The sequence below is a fragment of the Ruditapes philippinarum genome, unplaced genomic scaffold (genome assembly GCF_026571515.1).
Source record: "Ruditapes philippinarum isolate M1 unplaced genomic scaffold, ASM2657151v2 ctg3632_1_1_1_1, whole genome shotgun sequence".
In the NCBI taxonomy this organism is placed as follows: domain Eukaryota; kingdom Metazoa; phylum Mollusca; class Bivalvia; order Venerida; family Veneridae; genus Ruditapes; species Ruditapes philippinarum.
Window position 1 is genome coordinate 17,222 of NW_026864136.1, and position 25,048 is coordinate 42,269.

Sequence of the window (25,048 nt, forward strand, 5' to 3'; positions counted from 1 at the left end):
TCTTAACTGAAATTCTCTCTCTTCTCTTTCTTTTTCAAACTGCCTTTCCCTTTCTTTTTCTTCTCTTTCTTTTTCTAACTGTAACTGCCTTTCTTCCCTTTCTTTTTCTAACAGTAACTGCCTTTCTTCCCTTTCTTTTTCTAACTGTAACTGCCTTTCTTCCCTTTCTTTTTCTAACTGTAACTGCCTTTCTTCCCTTTCTTTTTCTAATTTCATTTTTTCTAGTTCAAATTTAAATTGAAGTTCAAGCTCTTTTATCTTAATTTCTGGGTTTGTTTCAACAATCAGAGAAAGTGCATCTTGTCCAAAAATATCTTCATCCACAAAATAATGAATCAGAAGATTTTTAGTTTCTTGTTTACGCATTGAAGATTTAATTTCTGATAAATTATACTTTTTTGCAAGATCGAGCAAATCAGTTTTCTTAGCCAAATCTAATACCTCCTGGGAAGGTTCAGCTACAAACTTTTCTAAATTAAAAGACATGACTGCTTATTGCTGGTTTTAAACTCAGAAAGTGATGTGTTTCAAAAATTTCAAAATAAAAGGTACACTTAATAGAACAACTATGATATCAACTCAGATGAGTAAATACGGTAACAATAAAATGTAAAATACAGTAGAACTTCTATGAGTCGAACTTCGATTAGTCGATTTTCTCGATGTGTCGAATAAAAATGAAAGTCCCGACTTTCCCCCCTATATATTCCTTATAAAAACCTATTTATGAGTCGAAATTTTATGTGTCGAATTTTTCGATGTGTCGAGGTTTTTTCGTGGTCCGTATAAAGTAAATCGTAGTGCAATTTACCACAAATAAGTCGAAGTCGTTGGATTGTTTTGACACCCTTTGACCTCGAGACATTTTTCACACCTTATCTGGCTGCGAAGACGATTGCCAATCAACTTGTGTGATAGGTGTTAATAACACAAGCCGTGTGTTCAAACAGCCTTTTGTTTGCGATAAAAATGTGTGATAAAATGCTTTAATCGTAACTTTTTTTAATTGCCATAGTGGTATTTGAAAGTAAACAGTAAAACTACTTCACTACTTTCATTTGAAAACATCCTTGACCCGGTGTCGCGTGAGAATAACACGCGAAATATTTACTATAAGCTGGTTTATTTATCGCCCTTTCGTAATCTACGCCTTTTGTAACTCTTTGTAGTCGTGAAAAACGTAATTTGACATGCTATATTTATCATTGTAAATTTAAAGATAAGATTTAATGATGGAAAAAACATGAAATATGTTTCGTTATAGAGCTTATAATTAGGACTAGTCACGGGTCGAAATTTTGTCAGGAATTGAGAGCGATTCATGAGTCGAAGTCCCGATGTGTCGAAGTTTTTTACGCAAAGTCCCTTCAACTTTCGACTTACCGAAGTTCTACTGTAAATGGTAATTAATTTCCAATAATGTAGGCCAAAAAGAAATATTCAATTCCCGGACGAGCCCCCAATTTTCTGTTACGACCAGGCGTAACGAGAAAGAAAAAGCCAGCAACAAACTTGTAACAATAACAAAATTTATTACAGAAAAATTATTAAAGAAAAATAAAATAACAAATTATGTTAACAAATACCTGAAGTCCAAATGAAAATGAAAAATTACAAATGTCTAGTCTGATCCTGGAATGATCCTTTTTGAATAGCACAGTTAAATCCAAGTTAAATCCAAGAACACTTTAGAATAAATTCCCACAATAAAATCCACAAGAATAATTAATAATCCAAGCTCCAATAAATCACTTAATTTCCAAGTTGAATAATACTCCAAATATATTGATGACTTAAAAGATTACTGATGACTAAAAAGGTAACTGATGACTTAAAGATCACTGATGACTTAAAAGGTAAAAGAAAAGAAAAATATGCCGTAATATATATAAACTAGGAACATTCCAGAATAGTCTATTATGTTCTAGTGTAATCATAATCTAGCACTTTCAACAATAAAGAACAGTCCGGAAGTTTCTAACTAAATATAATGCATGAGTTTATCTACAACAATTAAGAAAGTTCTAGTACATACATGTAGTTTATGTTCTAAAAATAGAACAATGATAATATTGGAAAAACCAACTGGTCAGATATAAATTATATACATGTAATATGTTCCATACATAACACATCTCATGATCTGCTTCAATAACATCATACCTGATCACGGTTTTAAATTAAAACCGAGGTGTCACCGTCTGGTGTATGTGAAACTTATTTTGAAGTGAATAATATTGTGTTTTATCACAAAAAATATCTAATGTACAAATATATATAATCATATATCATACTACAAAGTTACGCAAGGGCAATTTTCTCATTCAATTTTAACAATTTATGCACAAATGCATAATATACAAGTGAGTTTGTACATAAAACCCTTAAAACATTTGTAAATGTTACTGTTTCATTGATATAAATTTACTATTAATATGTTCCGCTACTTCAATTTTAACTATCTTTGAATTTGTAAACTTAAATGATATTTTGTCAGAAACATATCTTCCTTGAAGTCAACGAGAAATATAACAAGATCTTTGCCAAACGTTTTATTCATAATTAATGCATGAATGCAGTTATTTGTTACTTTTTTTAAATACCATAATACATGGAACTATCCAAGAAAAGCATTTAAATTTTATATATACTAATTTATATAAGGTAAATTCATTTAAGTCACTTTAGTGGCATAATGGTTTCCTGTAAACGTCGGTACCATGTTTTGTCTAAGTTTCTGAATGATGGGGTCACGTGAATCAGTGGGCGGAGGAATCTCTTCTCTGGCGTAATGTCTATAGCATGGTTACTCTGTGAATCTTACAACCTTTGAAGGATTTTCTTTTAACTGGGATCAAATGTTCAACTCTATAGGGTGATGTGCAGAGCCCATGCCATAATTGTGCCAGCTAAAGGTCAAGGTCACTTATCTGACAATTTTGTACCTGCTAAGCTTGATCTGCCCTGGACCTTGTTAAGAAATTTCTTTAAATTTACTTTTTTAGCTTAAATATGGAAGGATTGTGTGCAATTTTTATATCAAATTCTTTCAAATTTATTTTTAAAAAAAATGACAATTTAAAAAAATTCTGTTTCATCACAGTGGTGATTTTAAATGGCATGACAAAGCTCATGTTTATTTATGTTTTAAATAAAACACTGTAGACACAAAGCAGGACAAAACTGAATACAAACAGAACTTCTTCATAAAGATTAAAACATTATAATTATTGTAACACTTTATTGTTTTTTATTTTCAGAGTGTCAAAACTTCTTTGTAACCATTTACACTGAAGAAAATGGACAAAATATGTGTATTGCTGCTTGTGGGAATGCTTTTTACAGCTAATGGTAAGATAAAATCAGGGGGGAGAATCTGTTAGAATGACCAATTGATACGATATTAAATATGTCAATATAAATCAATTAATCTCTATATGTTTACACCTGTACATGTGGTAATGTTTAAAAAACACACTGCTTGTGCTGATAAGATCTTAAAGTGTATTTTGTATTAACAGTACGACAATGAAAGTAAGAGTAGCCTTAAAAAAACTGGTTCTGGTTTTCCACAGTAACAGTTTAATTATAGAGCAGCAGGTCAAATCAAAAGAGAAACACAATAGGGACCAAATTTTGAATGGAATCTTAGTCAAAAGAAAATTTTGATTTTCTTTCTTTTGTTCATTCATATGTTCACATAATGTTGAGTATGGGATAAAACTCAGTAACAGTTTTTCATTCAAGTGAATTAGAGAGTGCTATCACCTTGTTCATTATCGTTTCAATTTCAGAAGGCAAGAGTACTGAAATAATAGTTTCTTCATCTAAGTGTGATGGTACATATACATTGAACGATGATGATACTTTGAAACTCATCTACAAAGGAGCTAGTATATCGCAGTGCAAGTTTACTATAAAGCTCAAAGATTTCACGGATGATATTTGTTCCTCTGCTGAAAAGTTTAAAGTGTCTAGTTGTGATACCACAGTAGAATATCATGGAGGTTCATATTTATCTTCATTTCCTGATGAAGTAAGTATGTTGGTGAAAAAGTATCTTATTTTGATAAATTCTTTATTTTCTGACCACCCTCCACTACAACTGCTTTAAGTTTAATTTGCCCCTCAGAATGTTTACTTAATTCTTTTCTTGCAGTCTTATTATAAAGTAAAATGTGCCTGATTTATGGTATAAAATTATGGTAAATATGATGAACTGTTAATACCAGTATAGAGCAGATACATAGTCTGACCAGCAGAGATACCTGGTTACAAACCATAAGATGCCAGCCAAATAGAGCTGTCATCAATAGAGACAATATTGATGTATCGTTGATGTTTTTCCGTCAATTAATAACCGATACTTTTTTTCAAAAAATCGATAATTTTGAGTAATTAATTAATTGTCTAGAAGTTACGAATATTCACCCAAAACATATTCTGAAGCAGGTGTCCATATATAACATCATGCTGTTGTTATATACAGGGGCGTAGCTAGGGCAATCTTAAATATACGCACAAATTTTCACGCAGGAGGTTTAATTGGCCGCGTAGGTCCAAGGCAGAGCCCTGATGGGGGTTCAGGGGGAGAAGCCCTCGAAAGCTCCACGGATTCAGTCATTTGAGGATGATTCAATTATACAATTTCACAATCATTTTATATCACATAAATGTGGTTTAAATCCTTAAAAAGGGTAATTTAATTAAAGACTTAAGATTTCACCCAGGGAGATACTGAACGCTGGCTCTTTCTAATTAAAATGAGAGTCCTCGATACTACCGTTGTAGAGCTAGCTGAAAATGGTAATAACAGTTTTTTAGACTATACGATTTAAAGCTTGTTTTTCAAAAAATCGGAGAATGTTATGCCAAGTAGAACATCTTTCTTGTTGTTTTGGATTTTTCATTCACTATGAATTTCGCTCAAGCAATGCTACGTTTAATGTTCAAATCAAAACGAAAGAGTTGGAATAATATGTACCCAACAATGACCAAAAAAAACACCAAACCAAATAACCTAGATTAAAAACACTCTTTTTGAAAGCATTCTACATCTAGTAAACAATTTAAAATAACATTGAAATTTGCTCTTAAAAGTCATCTAATTAGTGATGAAAAAGTTTTTGAAAATAGCGCACTATCGATATATAACAACCTTGTACACTACTTCTTGGATACTGAAGAAACTAGCTAGTATCTCAATGCATTTGGAATTCTGTTTTAGTATATGCATGACTATTAATCGGCATAATTCTACAATTTCTACACTTATTGAATGGTTGTGTTGGCTCCATCACATTTGCGAGGGCTATTTCGCATTGCATTGCTTCAATCGTATTTAAATAAATGTTAATTCTTTATTTATTTAATCAATCTCTGTGAACTAAATTTTGTATTAAGCAAAAGGAGAGGTTAGGATCTTGTTCCATCCATGATAAAATTGGCAGATATTTATGAAAAGAAATCACACAAGTTAATATTTGGTAAACGTACTAGCAACGTAATTTTTGAGTATTACCATTTTTGTGTCGCCTCTATGGAGTAGTGGCGACATATAGGGATCACTCCTCCGTCGTCTGTCTGTCTGTCCGTCTGTCCGTCACAAAACTTGTCCGGGGACTACTCTTAAAAAAACTATGGGCAATTTCATCCAAACTTTACAAAAAATTTATTTTAATACCAAGTCTTAAATTGTTGGGGCCCTATTGGCAGCATTTTTCCGGTTCAAAAAGATTTTTGGCAATTAAAGGCCCTTCAAAAAATTTTTTTAAATTTTTAAAGTTTTCCCGGGCTTTCTTCTCTTTAAAACTAATGCAAAATTTTAATGAAATTTAAAAGGTTGATCTATTTGCCAAGTCCTTTTCGCATATTTTTCAAGGGGTTTTCGTTGAATATTTTTTTGGCCGAGTTATGGGCCCTTTAAAAAAAAATGGGTTTTTTTTGTGGTTTTTCCAGATACGGGAAAAACTTGTCCAGACTTTCTCCCCCAATTTAAATAATTTTGCAAAATTTACCCAAAAATTTTAAAAGGAAAAGGAAACAAAAAACCAAGTCTAGTTGTGCATATTGTCATCATTTTCCGGTTCAGTGATTTTTGTCAGAGTTTAATGGCCCTTTAATAATTTCTAGTTTTAAAAGTTTGTCCCAAAATGAAATTGGCCATCATGAGGCGACACATGTGATTACTGATCACTCTTGCTACTATTTTCGGTGTTGTTTTTTAGCTCACCTTGCACAAAGTGCAGGTGAGCTTTTAGGATGGCCAACCAAATAGCGTCCGTCGTCTGTCGTCCGTCCACATTTTAAATATTCTAAGGACATCTTCTATGATACCGCAAGGGCCAATGTTAATGAAACTTGGCAGGAATACTCTTTGTATGAAGCTCTATCAAGATTGTTCAAAGAATTCCATTTCATGCAGAACTCTGGTTGCCATGGCAACCGAAAGAAAAAATCTTTAAATATCTTCTTTTAAAGAACGTAAGAGCTAGAGCTTAATATTTGGCATGAAACATCTTCTAATGAGTGTCTACCAAGTTTGTTCAAATAAAAGCCCTAGGGTCAAAATTGGCCCCGCCCCAGGGGGTCATTGATTTTCCCTATATGCATATTAGTAAAAACTTAAAAAATCTTCTTTTAAAGAACCCAAAGAGCTAGAGCTAAGATATTTGGCATGAAACATCTTCTAGTGAGTGTCTACCAAGTTTGTTCAAATAAAAGCCCTGGGGTCAAAATTGGCCCCGGCCCGGGGGTCATTGATTTTCCCTATATGCATATAGTAAAAACTTAAAAAATCTTCTTTTAAAGAACTGTTAAAGCTAGAGCTTAAATATTTGGCATGAAACATCTTCTAGTGAATGTCTACCAAGTTTGTTCAAATAAAAGCCCTGGGCTCAAAATTGGCCCCGCCCCAGGGGAACATTGATTTTCCCTATATGCATATAGTAAAATTTTAAAAAATCTTCTTTTAAAGAACCCAAAGAGCTAGAGCTAAGATATTTAGCATGAAGCATCTTCTAATGAGTGTCTACCAAGTTTGTTCAAATAAAAGCCCTGAGGTCAAAATTGGCCCTGCCCCAGGGGGTCATAGATTTTCCCTATATGCATATAGTAAAAACTTAAAAAATCTTCTTTTAAAGAACCCAAAGAGCTAGACCTAAGATATTTGACATGAAGCATCTTCTAGTGAGTGTCTACCAAGTTTGTTCAAATTAAAGCCCTGGGGTCAAAATTGGCCCCGCCCTGGGGGGTTATTGATTTTCCCTATATGCATATATTAAAAACTTAAAAAATCTTCTTTTAAAGAACCGTAAGAGCTAGAGCTTAGATATTTGGCATGAAACATCTTCTAGTGAATGTCTACCAAGTTTGTTCAAATAAAAGCCCTGGGGTCAAAATTGGCCCCGTCCCAGGGGGTCATAGATTTTCCCTATATGCATGTAGTAAAAACTTAAAAAATCTTCTTTTAAAGAACCCAAAGAGCTAGAGCTAAGATATTTAGCATGAAATATCTTCTAATGAGTGTCTACCAAGTTTGTTCAAATAAAAGCCCTGGGGTCAAAATTGGCCCCGCCCCAGGGGGTCATTGATTTTCCCTTTATGCATATAGTAAAAACTTTAAAAATCTTCTTTTAAAGAACTCAAAGAGCTAGAGCTAAGATATTTAGCATGAAACATGTTCTAATGGGTGTCTACCAAGTATGTTCAAATAAAAGCCCTGGGGTCAAAACTGGCCCCGCACTGGCGGTCATTGATTTTCCTTATATGTGTATAGCAAAAACTTAAAAATCTTCTTTGAAAAAACCCAAATAGCTAGAGTTTAGATATTATACATGAAACATCTTTAAGTAAATATCTACAAAGTTTGTTCAAAATAAAAGCCCGGGGGTCAAAACTGGCCCTGCCCCAGGGGTGTCATTGTTTTTAACTATATGTGTATAGTAAAAACTTAAAAAATCTTCTTTTAAAAAACCCAATGAGCTAGAACTTGGATGTTTAGCATGAAACATCTTCTTATGGGTGTTTACCAAGTCTGTTCAAATAAAAGCCCTTGGGTAAAAATTGGCCCAGGGGGGGGGGGCTATATACAGGTGAGCGACCTCAGGGCCATCATGGCCCTCTTGTTTCACTTCAAATTGTTAAAAATGAGTCATTTCACTTCAATTATGTTTGCAAGAAAAATGTAATCCTTCCAGAATTTATTGTTGAAACAATTTGCAACAGACTGATTTTCAGACGCTCACTTGATGCAACATATTGAACTTGTATGTCTCATATCATATCCATAACTGTCGGAACTTGCACACATATTTTGTTATATTTATTCACATTTAAATTTAGTCAAATCACTTTGTTTTAATATTAAGAACTTGTCATATTCCGCTCAAAATAAAACTTATGTCACTAATAGATATCACATTTACAATACCTAAAATTCAAGAATTTTCATTTTGACATATTGTCTTACATGTTTTTTGTGATATATATGACATGTCAATATTATCAAAATGTTTGCATTATTTTCTTTTATTCATAAAATTAAAAAGAATTGAAACTTTATCAAAAGCTAGTGTATTATTTCGTAATATTTTACGGAAGGAGCTCGTATTCAAGTTAAATATGAGGCAAGTTTAATACAAAAGTTTATCACTTTTAAAAACGAAACGGAGGTACCTATATTTACATAAAAATCAAATGAATAATTTTATATAACTATGTAAAAATAGAATCTAGTACATTATAATTTTGACCTTTCTATTTGAAAGGCCCTGTTATAACATAACACAATCAGTATGGGTTTTTTCATGTATTGCATAAGTTGACCGCAGGTCGGATAGCACTAGTTTTCAAGCCCTTTTTGGCATTGAAATGATTTTCTAATTTTTCACCTCCCAAAATGAATTGTACGCACGTGCTTATTTAGCGTATAGGCAGCTACGCCACTGATATAGTTGAAATATTTCACAGCAATGATGAAAAAAAAAGTATGGTCTGGAAAAAAATCATGCAATGGGCTTTTATAAACTAGACACTGAACAGAACATGTTTTTAACTAAAATCTTCTAAACTGGTATGAAAGGGAATGACATTACAGGTAAATAATGTTACTAAATATAGATATACCGATATATTGCTGATATTTGTCATCGGATATCCATATATCATTAATATGCTTTGCACTGAATCAATTACAGCTCTACAGCCAGTTTAACAGCTTTATAAGCTTGTATATTAAGCTGGGTAAAACCAAAACACAACCTTTGTTAAAATTCTTGTTAATAAGAATTAAAATTGCAAAGAACTTTGATGTATAGTAATTTAATGTTTCAGTCTTAAAAGGGTTAATATTAAGATGAACATGAATATTAAATTGTTTCATCATGTTAATGATTTTTATTTCAGACATACAGTTGCACAAATAAGCAATGGTCTGATTACTGCACATCATTTTCAACTTTGACTATCGTATTCAGTAAAACAGGAAGTTGGTCAAATACTGATGATGTAGAGTTGAAGGTCTACAGCAAGGGAAACCGTATGATATTGAATTTATTGAATATGAATTATTTTAACGTTATTTTGTAGAATTCAATGCAAACTGATGAGCTACAAAGAATTCAAATGACAAATAATTCAAATATTTAAGTCAGTTATATTAACTTACTCTGCCATCCTTTCTTTTGTTTGCTTGGAACACTATAATTTAATAGTTTATTGAATTCAAACCATCACAAGTTTCTATGTATTAAGATTGCAATGGACTTTGAATTATTTCATGTGACTTAGCTTTATGACCTTTATTGTGTCAAGTTTGGCTTAAGTCCAACAGGACACAATCATCGAATTTTACATTTTTGATTGTTTCAGAGATAGTTGATGCAGTAGTTACGAGTGTGTATGTGATAATTGGTGTGATAGTAGGGATTGTTGTGCTAGTCATCATCATAACTGTAGTTGTTATATTTGTCTGTTGCCGTCGACGACGCAACCAGGCTGGTACCGTGTACAGGTCACCACAAGCTGCAGCTGTAACAACAACAACCACAGGTCTTAAATTGTTATAATATTTATAACATCACTGTCTTAATTTTATTATTATTGTAAGACCAGGTCAAAACAATGTTTTCTTTGAGATGGTTTCTACATTTATCAGGTATTAAAGCAGCATAGTAAGAAATGCTTCATTTTATAAATGAAAATTAGAAAGTGTCTCAAACACAGTTTCTGGTGTTCAACTGTGATTTAATCTAGGCATTGACATATAAGATTCACAGAAAAATATTATGAGTGCTGAAATGTGTAAAAATGATCCCTAGTCCATCAGTAAGAGGTGATTATTTGTTAATACAATCATTGCTTATATTCAACATGTAAAGTGCACATAGATTGTGAATAAATGAACTTATCTTAAACTTTTCTTATAGGCTTATAAAGTTTTATTATTTTTTCTTTTTATTCACTTGGAAGCATACAACTTTTAATATAAATTAAATAAAACATGACTGATTAAAAATAATGAAATATATTGACAAAACATCATCATGGAAGGAAATGTAAGTAAACTATAATTTTTATGCCCCCACTTTGAAGAAGAGGGGGTATATTGCTTTGCACTTGTCGGTCCGTCGGTCCGTAGACCAAATGGTTTCCGAGTGATAACTAAAGAACCCTTAGGCCTAGGAACTTCAAACTTGGTATGGTGATTGGTCATGACCAGTAAATGAGGCCATCCTTAAAAAAATGTTTGTTTGCAGTAACGCGACCGACTCACAAAATTTGCCCCTACTCAAAATTTTTTTTCATGGTCTGGATAAAAAAATTTTTTTTTGGAATCAGAAAATTATGCCTTGTGCTTTGTTTTCGTTCTGTTAAAGGTTAATAGAAGAAATAAAATGTAGGTCTTATTAAATTAGAATTCAGTTATCAATTTATTAATTGTTACCAGATTATCAAAGCATATATTGTCCAGCATTTTGAAATTCCATGTTTATTTGGGAGTGCACTTCAATAAAAAAAAAAAAATTGACCTACCTACCCACCTTGAAAATTCTAGGTCGGGTTACTGCAAACAAACATTTTTTTAAGGATGGCCTGACCCCTATTGATTTTGGGGGTCAATGGGTCAAAGGTCAAGGTCACATTGACCTTGTAAGCAAAAACGGTTTCGGATCAATAACTAAAGAACCCTTAGGCCTAGGATCTTCAAACTTGGTATGGTGATTGGTCATGATCAGTAGATGACCCCTATTGATTTTGGGGTCAAAGGTCAAGGCCATATTGACCTCTTAGGTAAAAACGGTTTCCGATCAAATACTAAAGAACCCTTAGGCCTAGGAACTTCAAACTTGATATGGTGATTGGTCATGACCAGCAGATGACCCCTATTGATCTTTGGGTCAAAGGTCAAGGTCACATTGACCTTGTAGGTAAAAACGGTTTCCGATCAATAACTAAAGAACGCTTAGGCCTAGAAACTTCAAACTTGGTATGATGATTGGTCATGACCAGCAGATGACTCCTATTGATTTTTGGGTCAAGATGTCAAAGGTCAAGGTCACATTGACCTTGTAGGTAAAAACGGTTTCCGATCAATAACTAAAGAATGCTTAGGCCTAGAAACTTCAAACTTTGTATGATGATTGGTCATGGCCAGCAGATGACCCCTATTGATTTTTGGGTCAAGGGGTCGAAGGTCAAGGTCACATTGATTTTGGGGTCAAGGGGTCAATGTCATATTGACCCTTGTACTTAACAACGGTTTTTGACCAATAACTCAACAACTCAAGTTGCCTTGGTTGATATTTTTATATTAAACTAAAAATGCTTTTGGTATACACATTTGAAGGTCTTATGTAATATAACAACTTGGCTGTCATTAATGAGGCCTACATGATTCATGTTGTTATATTTCAATATAACAACTTGGCTGTCATTAATGAGGCCTACATGATTCATAGCGCCTCCGTGGTCGAGGGGTTAGAGTCGATGACTTCTAATCCAGGTACCTCTCTGGCGTGGGTTCTATTCCCGGGAGATGCTTTGGTAGTTTAGCGTGGAGGAAGGTTGTCTAGTACTGGTGTAACTCTCCAGGAACGATGATTAGGAAACTACCCGCCTATTTGACTGAAATACTGTTGAAAAAGGCGTAAAATGAGACAAACAAACAAAAAACATGATTCATAAAATTTATGCATATATTATTTGGTAAGATTTGTAATAACCTTAATTGCTTCACACAACCTTTGGGGTCACAATTATTTTAACCTTGTGACAAGTCATGACCAGTAGATACTAGATAACTGATAACCCTTTTTAATTGTTTGTTCACTGGGTCAGAAGTCCTGCATAATAACCTGATCACATGACTAATTGGCTGCCGATAGGGGGCATACATGTTTTACAAACATATCTTGTTAATATAAATATAATCTGAAATAGAAAGAGCATCAAAACACAAGGCCATCTGTTTTGTACAAGGGGGCATAGCCCCCGAGTTTTAATCAAATTGCCGAGTGTTTTGATGTTCTTTCCCTTTTGTATCATAGTCAAACATAATACACATTCCCTTTTGTCACAATATTAAACCCCAGAAAAAAAACCCAGAAAAAAAAGTAACCAATGGACAAGCATCTGAATATGATATATCTATTGCTTTCCCTTTCTCTGTCATCAGTCACTATAAGTTAAACCTAGCAAAAATGAGCCAATCAATAGGCATGCTCTTGAGTACGGGTAACTAATACCTGAATCCAGTTAACGTACTGTGCATGTATATGTTTACGATTTAACCCTGACACATTTTCAACAGAAAGGTCTCCCAACTATGATACAATATGAAGATATTGAACTTCAAAGACAAACTTTAAAAAAAAATGTTGATTTAAGAATGTCTCATTAGATTGCTTGCTGAAGGGGTTTGTATAGTGACATGTATCTATCTCTATATTTGAAATTATAAAACCTTTTCAATTCATGTTTTTAAAGGATATCCAATGCAAAATCAACCTGGTTACCAGCCTGTTCAACCAGCTTATCAACCTGGGTACCAACCACAACCTGGGTACCAACCACAACCTGGGTACCAGCCACAACCTGGATTCCAGCCACCTGCACAACAGACAGGATATCCTCCTGCACCACAACAGGGATATGCAGGGTACCAGACAAATCCTGATCCAGGGTTGTATCCTGAAAAAGCTTCAGGTTTGTTATATATGATGCTTACTTATTACCAAAATATATAACTACAAAATAACATATACCAAATTAAAGCCAGCACCAGAATATAGCTTTACTATAATATAGCTGTTACTTCAATGTAACTATTACAAGATTAAAGCCTTAACTAAAATTTAGCTATGACCACAATATAGATTACCACAATATAGAAATGTAGATTTTACTACACTATAACTATTACTATAATATACATAAGCTATTACTACAATGATGCTATAACCACAATATAGCTATTTCTACCATATACATGTAGCTACATGTATTCCTACAATATAGCACTGTAGCTATTACTACAAGATAACTATTACCAAAAGTACCAGAATATCCTTACCATCTTAACATACATGTACTTGGAATTGTGCAAGTATTGATAAAAGACCATATGATTTATTCATTTATTCCAATTCATTAATTATGGTAGATTGTATCATTTATAATTAATTTTACTTCATATTTAATTAATGAATTCTAAATTTTTTATTTTTAATGGAATGGGGTGGGGGGGGGGGTTGGGGGGATGTAGCCAAATTATAACAAATTTTGCAATATGGCACCCGATAATCTGACAATTATGAGCATGAAGTCATTGTTATGAGTAAACTAATATGTTTTCAAAATGCACAGAATGTTTAGATATTCAAATAATTTCTTTTTCAAGTTACTTTACAGGTTAAATCTATTACAGAAATTTCAGCATGCTTTTAAGGGTAAAGTTTGGATGGAACAATAAAAACATACCATGATTAAAATATCAATAATATCTGTCATATGTTACAGTTTGAATCAGAAAATCCATCCAGAGGGAACCCCTCCTATTTGGGGGTGGATGTAGGGGGTAATGAGGCATGCCAAGTTGCTGCCCATTAGCTGGTACCCAAGTTAATTCATAAAATGTGATGGCATCATTGTATAGCATGTGATTCATCTGCAGATGAAATTTCCAGCATGAGTAAAACTAATTTAAATGCAAGAATATATAATGTAAAATTGCTTTATCACTTACCCTTGCAGCTTTTGCGACTGTAAAAATGGTATTTCACGGCCATGCATATATTTTGATGTGACATCATTTGTGTTATATAAACAAAGCATTAAGACACACTATATGTTATCATTATTCTATAGGTGCATCAATGAAAAATTGTACTTTCTTCACTTCAAACGCTCATTATTTTTAGTATGTGATAAATAGAAATTAATTTAAATTTTGTGTAAAGTTCATTACTGAATTAATTGAACTCATTGAATAAATAGATATAACGCTTGACAGAGGCTCAATAATATTATTTTTAATTCAACTGGTTCAATAAAATTCAGTATTAAACTTACACTCATTCAATATCCTCTATTTGTAACTGAACTGACACAACAAAGTAGTTTTTTTGATATGTGAATCACATGCTAATCTGTATCACCAAAATTTGCTCCTTTAATTAAGGAAACAAACAACTTGGCTAGAATAAACTGAATTTAGTTCTTATGGCCCTTCAATCCTGAAAAATATTTTGATTAATAATTTCAGTGCTGTCCACTTGTAAAACTGCAACATAACTTGTTATTCAACTTCAGTTTTTGTCTGATGAAGTTGAACTATTAACCCCAAACAAAATAACCAAAGTGATCATTGATGAATTTTTGTTTTTAATTTTTAGCACCACCTATGCAGCCTCCACCTTATCCCTGGGTAATAAGGAGCTTATCACCATGGCAACTGTACAGAGTAGAATTAGAATTTGATTCTTGTTCTACATGACTTTGGATTATTTTGAATTGTATTTACGTTGAGAAACTGTATATATGATTGAGTATGTCAATAGTTTTTCATATTCTAGTAAATCATGTATGACAAAGTTTATTAGGTATTAATTCAGGTCTCTTATGAGTTGTCCTGGTGGCCAAGTTCTTTTGAAAAGTATTTTTTGTCCTGATTTAGAGCATAACATCTTGACCTAAAAACACAGAAAAATTTAAATTTTCCTCATTAAGTTAAAAAAGCAAAGGTTTTTGCAAATAATCATTAATTTTATTTTTTCCACCTCATCACCCATTAATTTTATTTTTTCCACTTTTTTAAAAATTTCAGAACATTTATCTTTTTTGTTCTTTTGAACCCTGTTATATTTAAAAAATTTATATTACACTTAAAATATTTTTTGGGAAACAAATTTGGGTGTCTTTTTTTTTTTGCCGCAGACTTAATTAATTAAAAGCCCCCCGAAAAAAGAAAAAACCCAAAATTTTCAAAAATTTTTTAAGAACCCTTTTGATAACTAATATTATTTAAATTAAAGGGGGGTTTTAAAAGTAAATTTAACTATCTTATACTTAATATTAGATGGAAAATTTTTTTGCTGTCAGTCATGGGTTTTGTATTTTCTTTTCCAAAATAAAAAAAGGGTTTTAAGGGCCACCCCTTACCCAAAACCCCCGCTTTTTATCATCCTTTTTGGGGCCCTTTTTTTATTTTACCAGGAACTTTTAAAAAGTTTCATTCTTTTATGAAACTATGAAAAAAATAAAAAAAACGCTGTTTTAGTTTCCCCTCACCCGGTATACACCAAAAAACAGGAGTTTATTTCCCAAAAATGTTTTTAAATTTAAAGTCAGAATTCAATTTTGGATAAAAAAGGAAAATTTCTTTGATTGATATTGCTATTTTTTCTACCTTCTTTTTAAAACTTTAAAAAATTTTTTTGCAAATTTTAAAATAATTAAATATTTCCCCAAAAACTGAAAAAAAGTGGGATTTTTTTGTATTTATAAAACAAGAAAATAAAAATGATTTTTACTCCCTTTTTTGAAATTTTTCCCAAAAAACCAAAATTTCCAAATTATGGGGAAAAGTGTTTTTTGTTGTTTTTTGGTTTTTTGAACTGTGTTTATTTTAGACCAAAAAATGTAAAATTTTAAAAAATAAATATTTCCCAAAATGTGATTTTATTTTCCAAAAACATCACTGTTTGGAGTTTGGATGCGGGGGTTAATCCAGGGCGGTAGCCCGGGGAAAATATTTATGCGCAAACCGAACGACAAACAGTGATTTTTATTTAAGCAATAAAATCATCGATTTTGGGGTATTGTTATTTCGATTTTAACACGGGCCCCTTTAACAAATAAAAAGCTGCCCTTACTGTAAAATTAAACCCAAAAATTTCGTCTGATTTGTTTCCGTACTTATTTTCAAGCGCGTCACATTTTTAGTGGTTACGTCACGTGTATAATGATTACGTCACATTTCTAAATATAGAACGTCAAACAGTGATTTTATTGCATAATAACACACACTTTCGGTTCTTCTATGTTCAATAGGGAATAATTCGAGTCGTGTTAGAATTGTAAATAATGTATGGTAGCAATATAATTATAATTTTTTAATTAAATTCATGTTAAGCTCGACTGAGCTATCCTACGCACCCTGGCATCTGTTTCAGTGTCACACTTTTTTTTCATGTAAGTATTCTTACCACCCAACTCTTTGCTCAATGCTTTTAAACTTGGAAGTTGTGTAAGAACCTCATTTCCACTTCTAGGCTAAAGACATGGATTTTATGTATTATTTTTATGCCCCCGCCATGTAATGGCTGGGGCATATAGTGTTACCCTGTTCCGTCCTTCCGTCCTTCCGTCATTCCGTCCTTCCGTCATTCCGTCATTCCGTCCTTCCGTCATTCCGTCATTCTGTCATTCCGTCATCATCAGTTTCCGTTCATTATTTTAGTAACGGTTGCACACATTCAACTCAAATTTGACATATGGATATGTCATGAGAAAATACAGGTCAAGTTCGAATTTGGTCATGGTTCGATGATTTTTGGCAGAGTTATGCCCCTTTTACTTTAAAATAATGAAATTTTCAGTTTCCGTTCATTATCTCCCTAACGATACAACACATTCAACTCAAACTTGACATATGGATATGTCATGAGAAAATACAGGTCAAGTTTGAATTTGGTCATGGTTCGATGATTTTTGGCAGAGTTATGCCCCTTTTACTTTAAAATAATATGAAATTTTCAGTTTCCGTTCATTATCTCCCTAACGATACAACACATTCAACTCAAACTTGACATATGGATATGTCATGAGAAAATACAGGTCAAGTTTGAATTTGGTCATGGTTCGATGATTTTTTGGCAGAGTTTATGCCCCTTTTACTTTAAAAATAATATGAAATTTTCAGTTTCTGTTCATTATCTCCCCAACAGTACAACACATTCAACTCAAATTTGACATATGGATATGTCATGGGAAAATACAGGTCAACTTCGAACTTTGGTCATGGTTCGATGATTTTTGGCAGAGTTTATGCCCCTTTTACTTTGAAAAAATAATATGAAATTTTCAGTTTCTGTTCATTATCTCCCAACAGTACAACACATTCAACTCAAATTTGACATATGGATATGTCATGGGAAAATACAGGTCAACTTCGAATTTGGTCATGGTTCGATGATTTTTGGCAGAGTTATGCCCCTTTCACTTTGAAAATAATATGAAATTTTCAGTTTCCGTTCATTATCTCCCCAAACGGTACAACACATTCAACTCAAAACTTGACATATGGATACATCAAAGGAATGCGCAGGTCAAGTTCAAATTTGGTCGTGGTTCAGTGATTTTTGGCAGAGTTATGCCCCTTTCACTTTGAAAATTAATATGAAATTTTCAGTTTCTGTTTATTATCTCCCCAACAGTACAACACATTCAACTCAAATTAGACATATGGATATGTTTTTGGAATGCGCAGGTCAAGTTCAAATTTGGTCATGGTTCAATGATTTTTGGCAGAGTAATGCCCCTTTCACCTTGAAAATAATATGAAATTTACAGTTTCTTTATTATCTACCCAACAGTGTTACATATTCAACTCAAATTTGACATATGGATATGTCAAAGGAATGGGCAGGTTGAAATTTGGTCATGGTTATATCCCTTTCACTTTGAAAATAATATAGATACATCTTAGGAATAAGCAGTTAAAGTTTGACTTTGGTTGTGGTTCAATGATTTTGGACAAACTTATCTTTCTTGAATGTTTGAAAAATTTTGAACTCAGTTTCAGCACTCATACTTTTGTGGAAATGTATGTAGCCATTATTTTGGCTACAAATATGAAATATGCTATTTTCAAAAGGTCAACACTGAATAATTTCAGTGCCTTGAACATTGTATGAAAATGGTTTGTGTTAACATTTGAAAAGTTTTAAGGGCTTTGAATTGCAAATGAAAAAAATAATTTGTGCAAACAAATTTTGGAACTAAAATATTATAACATCTGAAATTTTTGGCTGCATGCGGGGGCATCCGTGGCATGATGACACATTTCTAGTTTATTTTAGATTTCAGTTTAGTTTATCTAACTGCACCTCTTTGTCTATATTCATTGATGTATTGCTTTCAAACCCTGGAAAATTTACCTTGTTCAGTAAATTGGGCAAAAAAGGATTAACTCCCCAATCAAAGAATTTTAAACAAAAAATCGTGCTCTTTTTAACTGGCAGTGGTTTTACTATGAACCCTTTAAGGTATTGTAATAAATCCTTTTTTGATCCCCTTTTTTCTTTGCAAATATAGTATTAAAGCTTCACTGGATTTATATAATTTAAAACCTGTTTCATTTTGCACCTTTCAAGTACTTGTGTACTTTGTAAAAATCGAGTGTTACTGTCCTTAAACAGCACCTTTTTATTGACCCCTGTTAATACAATCCTCCAAATTCATGTATCGCAGATAATTGTTCTGTAAAGTTTTTCAGAATAGAGTGTCATTTTCGTAAATTTCTGACCATAATTTCATGGTTTGGGGCATTACTAATTTTTTGTTTTGTTTTGGAAATTTCTAAAAAAAGGAAATTGGTGATGACAAATTTAATTCAACAAATGTTAAGATTTTGTTTTTTAAAAATATTTTTTTGCTGTTTTAATTGTAAAACTATTTAAATTATCAACTCAAAATGGCTGTGTATGTTTTCACACCGAAATAATAGTTAAAAATTGGCTAATTGTCATAATGTTTAAAGGTCACTTTTTTTTAGCTCACCTGTCACAAGTGACAGGGTGAGCTTTTGTGATTGCTTTTTTCGTCCGGCGGTCCGATCCGTCCGGCGTCTTCCGTTCCGTTAAAACTTTTGCTTTAAATGACCTTCTTCCTCATAAACCACTGAGGACCAATTTCATAACAAAATTCAACAGGGAAGTTCCTTTGGTTTGGTCACCTTAAAAAATTGTTCAAAGAATTTTAATTCCATGCAGAACTTGGTTGCCAGAGATGGCAACGCAAAAGAAAAAAAAACTTTTAAAATATCTTCTTTTAAAAAAATATTTAAGAGCTAGAGCTTAAAGATAAATTTTAGCAATGAAACTGTAACTAATGGGGTGTCTACCAAGTTTGTTCAAATAAAAGCCCTGGGGTCAAAAATTGCCCCGCCCCTGGGGGTCATTGATTTTCCCTATTATGCATATTAGTAAAAACTTAAAAAAAATCTTCTTTTAAAGAACTGTAAGAGCTAGAGCTAAGATATTTGGGCATGAAACAATTTTCTAGTGAATGTCTACACAAGTTTGTTTCAAATTTAAAAGCCCTGGGGTCAAAAAATTGGCCCCGCCCCAGGGGGATCATTGAAATTTTCCCTTAATTGCATATAGTAAAAAACTTAAAAATCTTCTTTTAAAGAACACAAAGAGCTAGAGCTAAGATATTAAGCATGAAACATCTTCTAGTTTTGAAGTGTCTACCAAGTTTTGTTCAAATTAAAGCCTTTGGGTCAAAATTGGCCCTGGCCCCGGCGGTCAATGATTTCCCCCTATTGCTTATAGTAAAAACTTAAAAAATCTTCTTTTAAAGAACTATAAGAGCTAGAGCTTAGATTATTTTTGGCATGAAAAAACATCTTCTAGTGGAATGTCTACCAAGTTTTTTTTAAATAAAAGCCCTGGGTCAAAATTGACCCCGCCCCAGGGGGTCATAGATTTTCCCTATATGCTTATAGTAAAAACTTAAAAAATCTTCTTTTTAAAGAACCCAAAGAATAGAGCTAAGATATTTAGGATGAAACCATTTCTTACTGAGTGTCTACCCAAGTTTTGAAAATTCAAAAATAAAGCCCTGGGGTAAAATTGGCCCCGCCCCAGGTAAGGGGGTTCAATTGATTTTCCCTATATGCATAATAGTAAAAACTTAAAAATCTTCTTTTAAAGAACTACCAAAGAGCTAGAGCTAAGATATTTAGCATGAAAACATGTTCTAATGGTGTCTACCAAGTGTGTTCAAATAAAAGCCCATGGGGTCAAAACTGGCCCCCCGCCAGGAGGGGGGGGGGGGGGGGGGGTCAAATTGATTTTCTTAAAATGTGTATAGCAAAAACTTTTAAAAGTCTTCTCTAGAAAAACCCAAATAGCTAGAGTTTAGATATTAAGCAATGAATCATCTTTTAGTAAATATCTACAAAGTTTGTTTAAATAAACGCGCCGGGGTCAAAACTGGCTCTGCCCCAGGGGGTGTCATTGTTTTTAACTATATATGTGTATAGTAAAAAAGTATAGTAAAAACTTTAAAAATCTTCTTTTAAAAAAGCCAATGAGCTAAAACTTAGATGTTTAGCATGAAACATCTACTTATGGGTGTCTACCAAGTCTGTTCAAATAAAAGCCCTTGGGTAAAAATTGGCCCGGTGGGGGGGGGGGGCTATATTACAGGTGAGCGACCTCAGGGCCATCATGGCCCTCTTGTTTCATTACTGTTGAAGTTAGCTTTGATATCATGTAATGGCTGTGGGGTTTTTTATCATTATATTTTACTCTTATTTAAGGGATGATGTTTGTAGTTTTAGCTTACATGCATTTGCTTTCAATTTTGTGTAATTATTTCAAGATGATTAAAATGATATTTTTAATGGTAAAATAGCAAAGGTACATGTATGGTATCAATATTTTTAGATTTAGATAATGTATAAAACATGTCTCTAATTTTGTTCCATTTGTTTTGTAATTTCAAATTTGTTTAATGTCAATATTCAACATTGAGGAGGCTTAAAATATCATAATTGATAATTTCAAATAATAAAAGCAGAAGAGATTGTTATACAAATTTAGTGGTGAAATGAACCAAAGTGCCAGTCATTCAAATGACTCACTTACACTTCAAAGTTGTTTTTTGGGGGGGGGGGGGGGGGTTTGTTGCTGTTTTTTGTTTTTTTCCCCTTTTTCGTTTTTCAATTGAATAGTTCTAATAAAGAGACTACGCACAATAATACATTTCAAGAGACAGATTTTTACTGGTAAATACTCCAAGAAATAATACACTTTTTCACGAAATGCCAGTTAGACGGCTTTTTCTTTTGTTTTCTTATTTGAGACAGATTTCCCCTTCAAGTGATATATAATTCATGTATTTTTATCAATAACTCTCACGACAATAACTGCAGTGCACAAATTTTTTGGACAACCCTCGTATATGTATGTCTCCCTGCTTAGTTCAATAGGGAGTGCACTGGATATGTAGAGAGTTGTGGTTTGATCCTTGGTGATGCTACTATAAATCTCAAATTGGTAATTACTGGTTAGTTATCCATGAAAGACAGATAGGTTTACTGCCTACAAAGATATGACCAAACAAGTGTTAAAATGTGCATATTTCACCAAACAAACGGTTTATGTATTTATTAGCATATTAATTCTTGTAGTTAAATAGCATGCAAGACATATATTCGCTACATGAATATAAAAAATTGATTTGACAGGGGTAAGTGCCTTGGTTTAAAGATTGAGAGATCTAATGAGGAAATACAAGCTAAGATGAAAATTGCAGATTAAGTGTGTCTTTGAACGGATTAGTTTTAATTTGCTTTTCTTGAGCTTATATTAGCATAATTGTTTCAATGTTTATTGAGGGTGAATTTTGTAATAAAAGCTTTTACTGTTTCTGTGTTAACCTGGATTTTATGTAATCTTGAATTATACACTTTTTGCTTATCACTGTAAGGTTTGCCTTCATTTTGTAAATTACATAAATTTTGTTAATGCATATTTTGATTACTTATATTGTTTATTTGTCTAGGATCTACTTTATTAACTTAAATATCTCACTGTAAATTTATAGGTTTTTTAAACAGTTCCATGCTTCTATTTTTGTATATAATTGAATATTATTGTGCTTGTTTAAAAGTTGTTTTCAACTCTTCAAACTTACATTCATCTTGAAGGATAGTTTTAATATTTAATGAAAAATTATTAGAAATGCTTTCTTTATATACCTTACAGATATAATATGTAGCCTTTTGGTCCCCGCCCTCCGCTCTTTACATGTTTTTTAACAAATTACAAATTGTGGATTTATCAGATACATGCAAACATCAATTAACAAGACCACACAAAATATTGCATTCAATCTAAACAGCATTCAAGTTTTGCTTGACATTTCAGACTACACTCATTAGTTCAGTGTATGGAGAATTACTAGACTTTCATGATTCTTTCTGAATTACTGTAATTATCTGATAAGAGCTTTACAACATCTGTATAGTTGATACTACATAAAATTAACTTTTATAACTTTTTTAGAACAATATTTTCATTAGGCAGTTTGAAAATTAAGCATTTTGAAATGTTTGTTTTCATCTATGTCTATTTAATTATAAATGTCTATAATAAAACTGGAAGATATATCATTTGAGCCACGCCACTACGAAACCAACATAATGGGTTTGCGACCAGCATGGATCCATACCAGACTGCACATCTGCGCAGTCTGATCAGGATCCATGCTGTTCGCTATCAGTTTCTCTACTTGTTATAGGGTTTGTAAGGGAACAGCATGGATCCTGATCAGACTGCAAGGATGTGCAGGCTGGTCTGGATCCATGCTGGTCACAAACCCATTATGTTGGTTTTGTCCTGATGCGGCTCATTTTAATTGAGGAAAAAACAATGAATGAACTGAACTTTGTATGTGTACGGTTTGTTAAAATTTGTTTCTAATGAATTTGATATAACTTGTAAAATGGAAAATATATACTTTTTGTAGAACTTAATAGTGCTATAATTTATTACTGTTATGAAACATTTTGCAGGATATTTTTACAAGTAATATTTTTGTATAGGAAACATTTTTTTAAGTGAAAATGGGATGTATTGAAATAATTTTATGTGTATGTGTGTTTTTAGCATTTTTTTTTTTACTTTTATTCATAAATTTACTTATTCCTTCTTTTTTACATGAGCTAGTTCTCAGTCATTTAAATGTGAACTCACAATTTTTATCTTAATTGTTGAATGCTTAGTAGATGACCTGGTAATAGATAAATGTTTCATTTCTACCCAAGTTTATCTCAAATATTTCTTTTGGATTAGTTATAAATGAAATAAAATATAAAGATAATATTAAAATTACAGAAAACAATAAAAGTTTTTTGCAGTTTTATGTAAAAATAAATTTAGAAATTGTCAAATGAAATTATAATATATGGTAATATGGAAAAAGAACAACAGGTTTCAATGCATATTAGATAGCAGAGTTGTATGTTAATTGTTGAAGTTTAATACCATACACATAATATTGGTGCAATTTATTGAAACTCATAGCATTTAATACAGGGTTGTTCCAGCAGTTTTACTTGTGTTACAGAACTTCCTCCGTGGTCGAGGGGTTAGAGTTGATGACTTCTAATCCAGTTACCTCTCTGGGGTTCGATCCCCAGGAGATGCTTTGGTAGTTAAGCGCGGAGGAAGGTAGTCTAGTACTGGTGTAACTCTCCAGGAAGGATGTTTAGGAAACTACCCGCCTATATGACTGAAATACTGTTGGAAAAAGGCTTAAAATGAAACAAACAAACTTGTGTTACAGTCATTTACAGTGACATTGATATTTGAGGCAACGTTGGTGTTGAAACAAATGCCAAATGTTTAAAAAAATTTCTTGTATCTAAGTACCAAGAAATAAATTATATGAGTTTTAGCCTCTCATGTAATATGTGATATAGCACAAATCCTGATAAAATTATTACAGGTATATCCTCGGGGGAAAATAAGATGGTCTCAAAGCAATTTTTAGCTCGACTTTTCTATGAAAAGGGGAGCTATCCTACTCGCCCCGGCGTCGGCGTCGGCGTTAGCGTTAGCGTTGGCGTCACACCTTGGTTAAGTTTTTCGTACCACCCCACTTTATTTCAGAAGTATTACAAGTATGGCTTTGAAACTTACCATACTTGTTCACCATCATAACCTCCATCTACAGACAAGAGTACATAACTCTGTCAAGGTTTTTGACAGAATTATGGCCCTTTTTTGACTTAGAAAGTGTATTGAGCTTGGTTAAGTTTTTTGTACCACCTCACTTTATTTTCAAAACCATTGGAGGTATTGCTTTGAAACTGACCATACTTGTTTACCATCACGACATTCATCAACAGACAAGAGGACATAACTCTGTCAAGGTTTTTGACAGAATTATGCCCCTTTTTGACTTAGAAAATACATTGAATATGGGTAAAATCCACTTATTGCCTTAACCCTTTGAGATATTGCTTTGAAACTTTTAATGCTATTTCACATCATTACCCCCATCTGTACGCAAGAGAAGGTAACTCTGTCAAGGATTTTTTTAAAAATTAAGGCCTTTTATCGCTTAGAATCTTGGTTAAGTTTTTAGTACCAGTCCACTTTTTGACTGAACTGTTTGAGATATTAATTTGAAAGTTGGAATACTTGTTTACCATCATGGTCCCAAAACATGGGCAGGAGAAGGTAATTCTGTTAAGGATTTTATTTGAATTATGGCCCTTTTTGACTTAGAAACTCAGTTAAGATTTTCA

The 25,048-nt window shown here is 32.7% G+C and overlaps 1 protein-coding gene across 2 annotated transcripts in view; it reads left to right on the forward strand.

Moving 5' to 3' along the window:
• The window catches only part of LOC132724530 (T-cell surface antigen CD2-like), a 66,271-nt gene that overhangs the window by 15,136 nt on the left and 26,087 nt on the right, over positions 1-25,048 (forward strand). The window contains exons 2-4 of one of the 2 annotated variants that reach the window (XM_060709398.1): positions 3,261-3,351; positions 3,795-4,036; positions 9,406-9,538. In XM_060709398.1, coding sequence (XP_060565381.1) covers positions 3,300-3,351; positions 3,795-4,036; positions 9,406-9,538 — 427 coding nt within the window. In that variant the 5' untranslated portion in view covers positions 3,261-3,299. The remainder of the gene's footprint in view (positions 1-3,260; positions 3,352-3,794; positions 4,037-9,405; positions 9,539-25,048) is intronic. The other variant, XM_060709397.1, reaches the window with a different exon arrangement.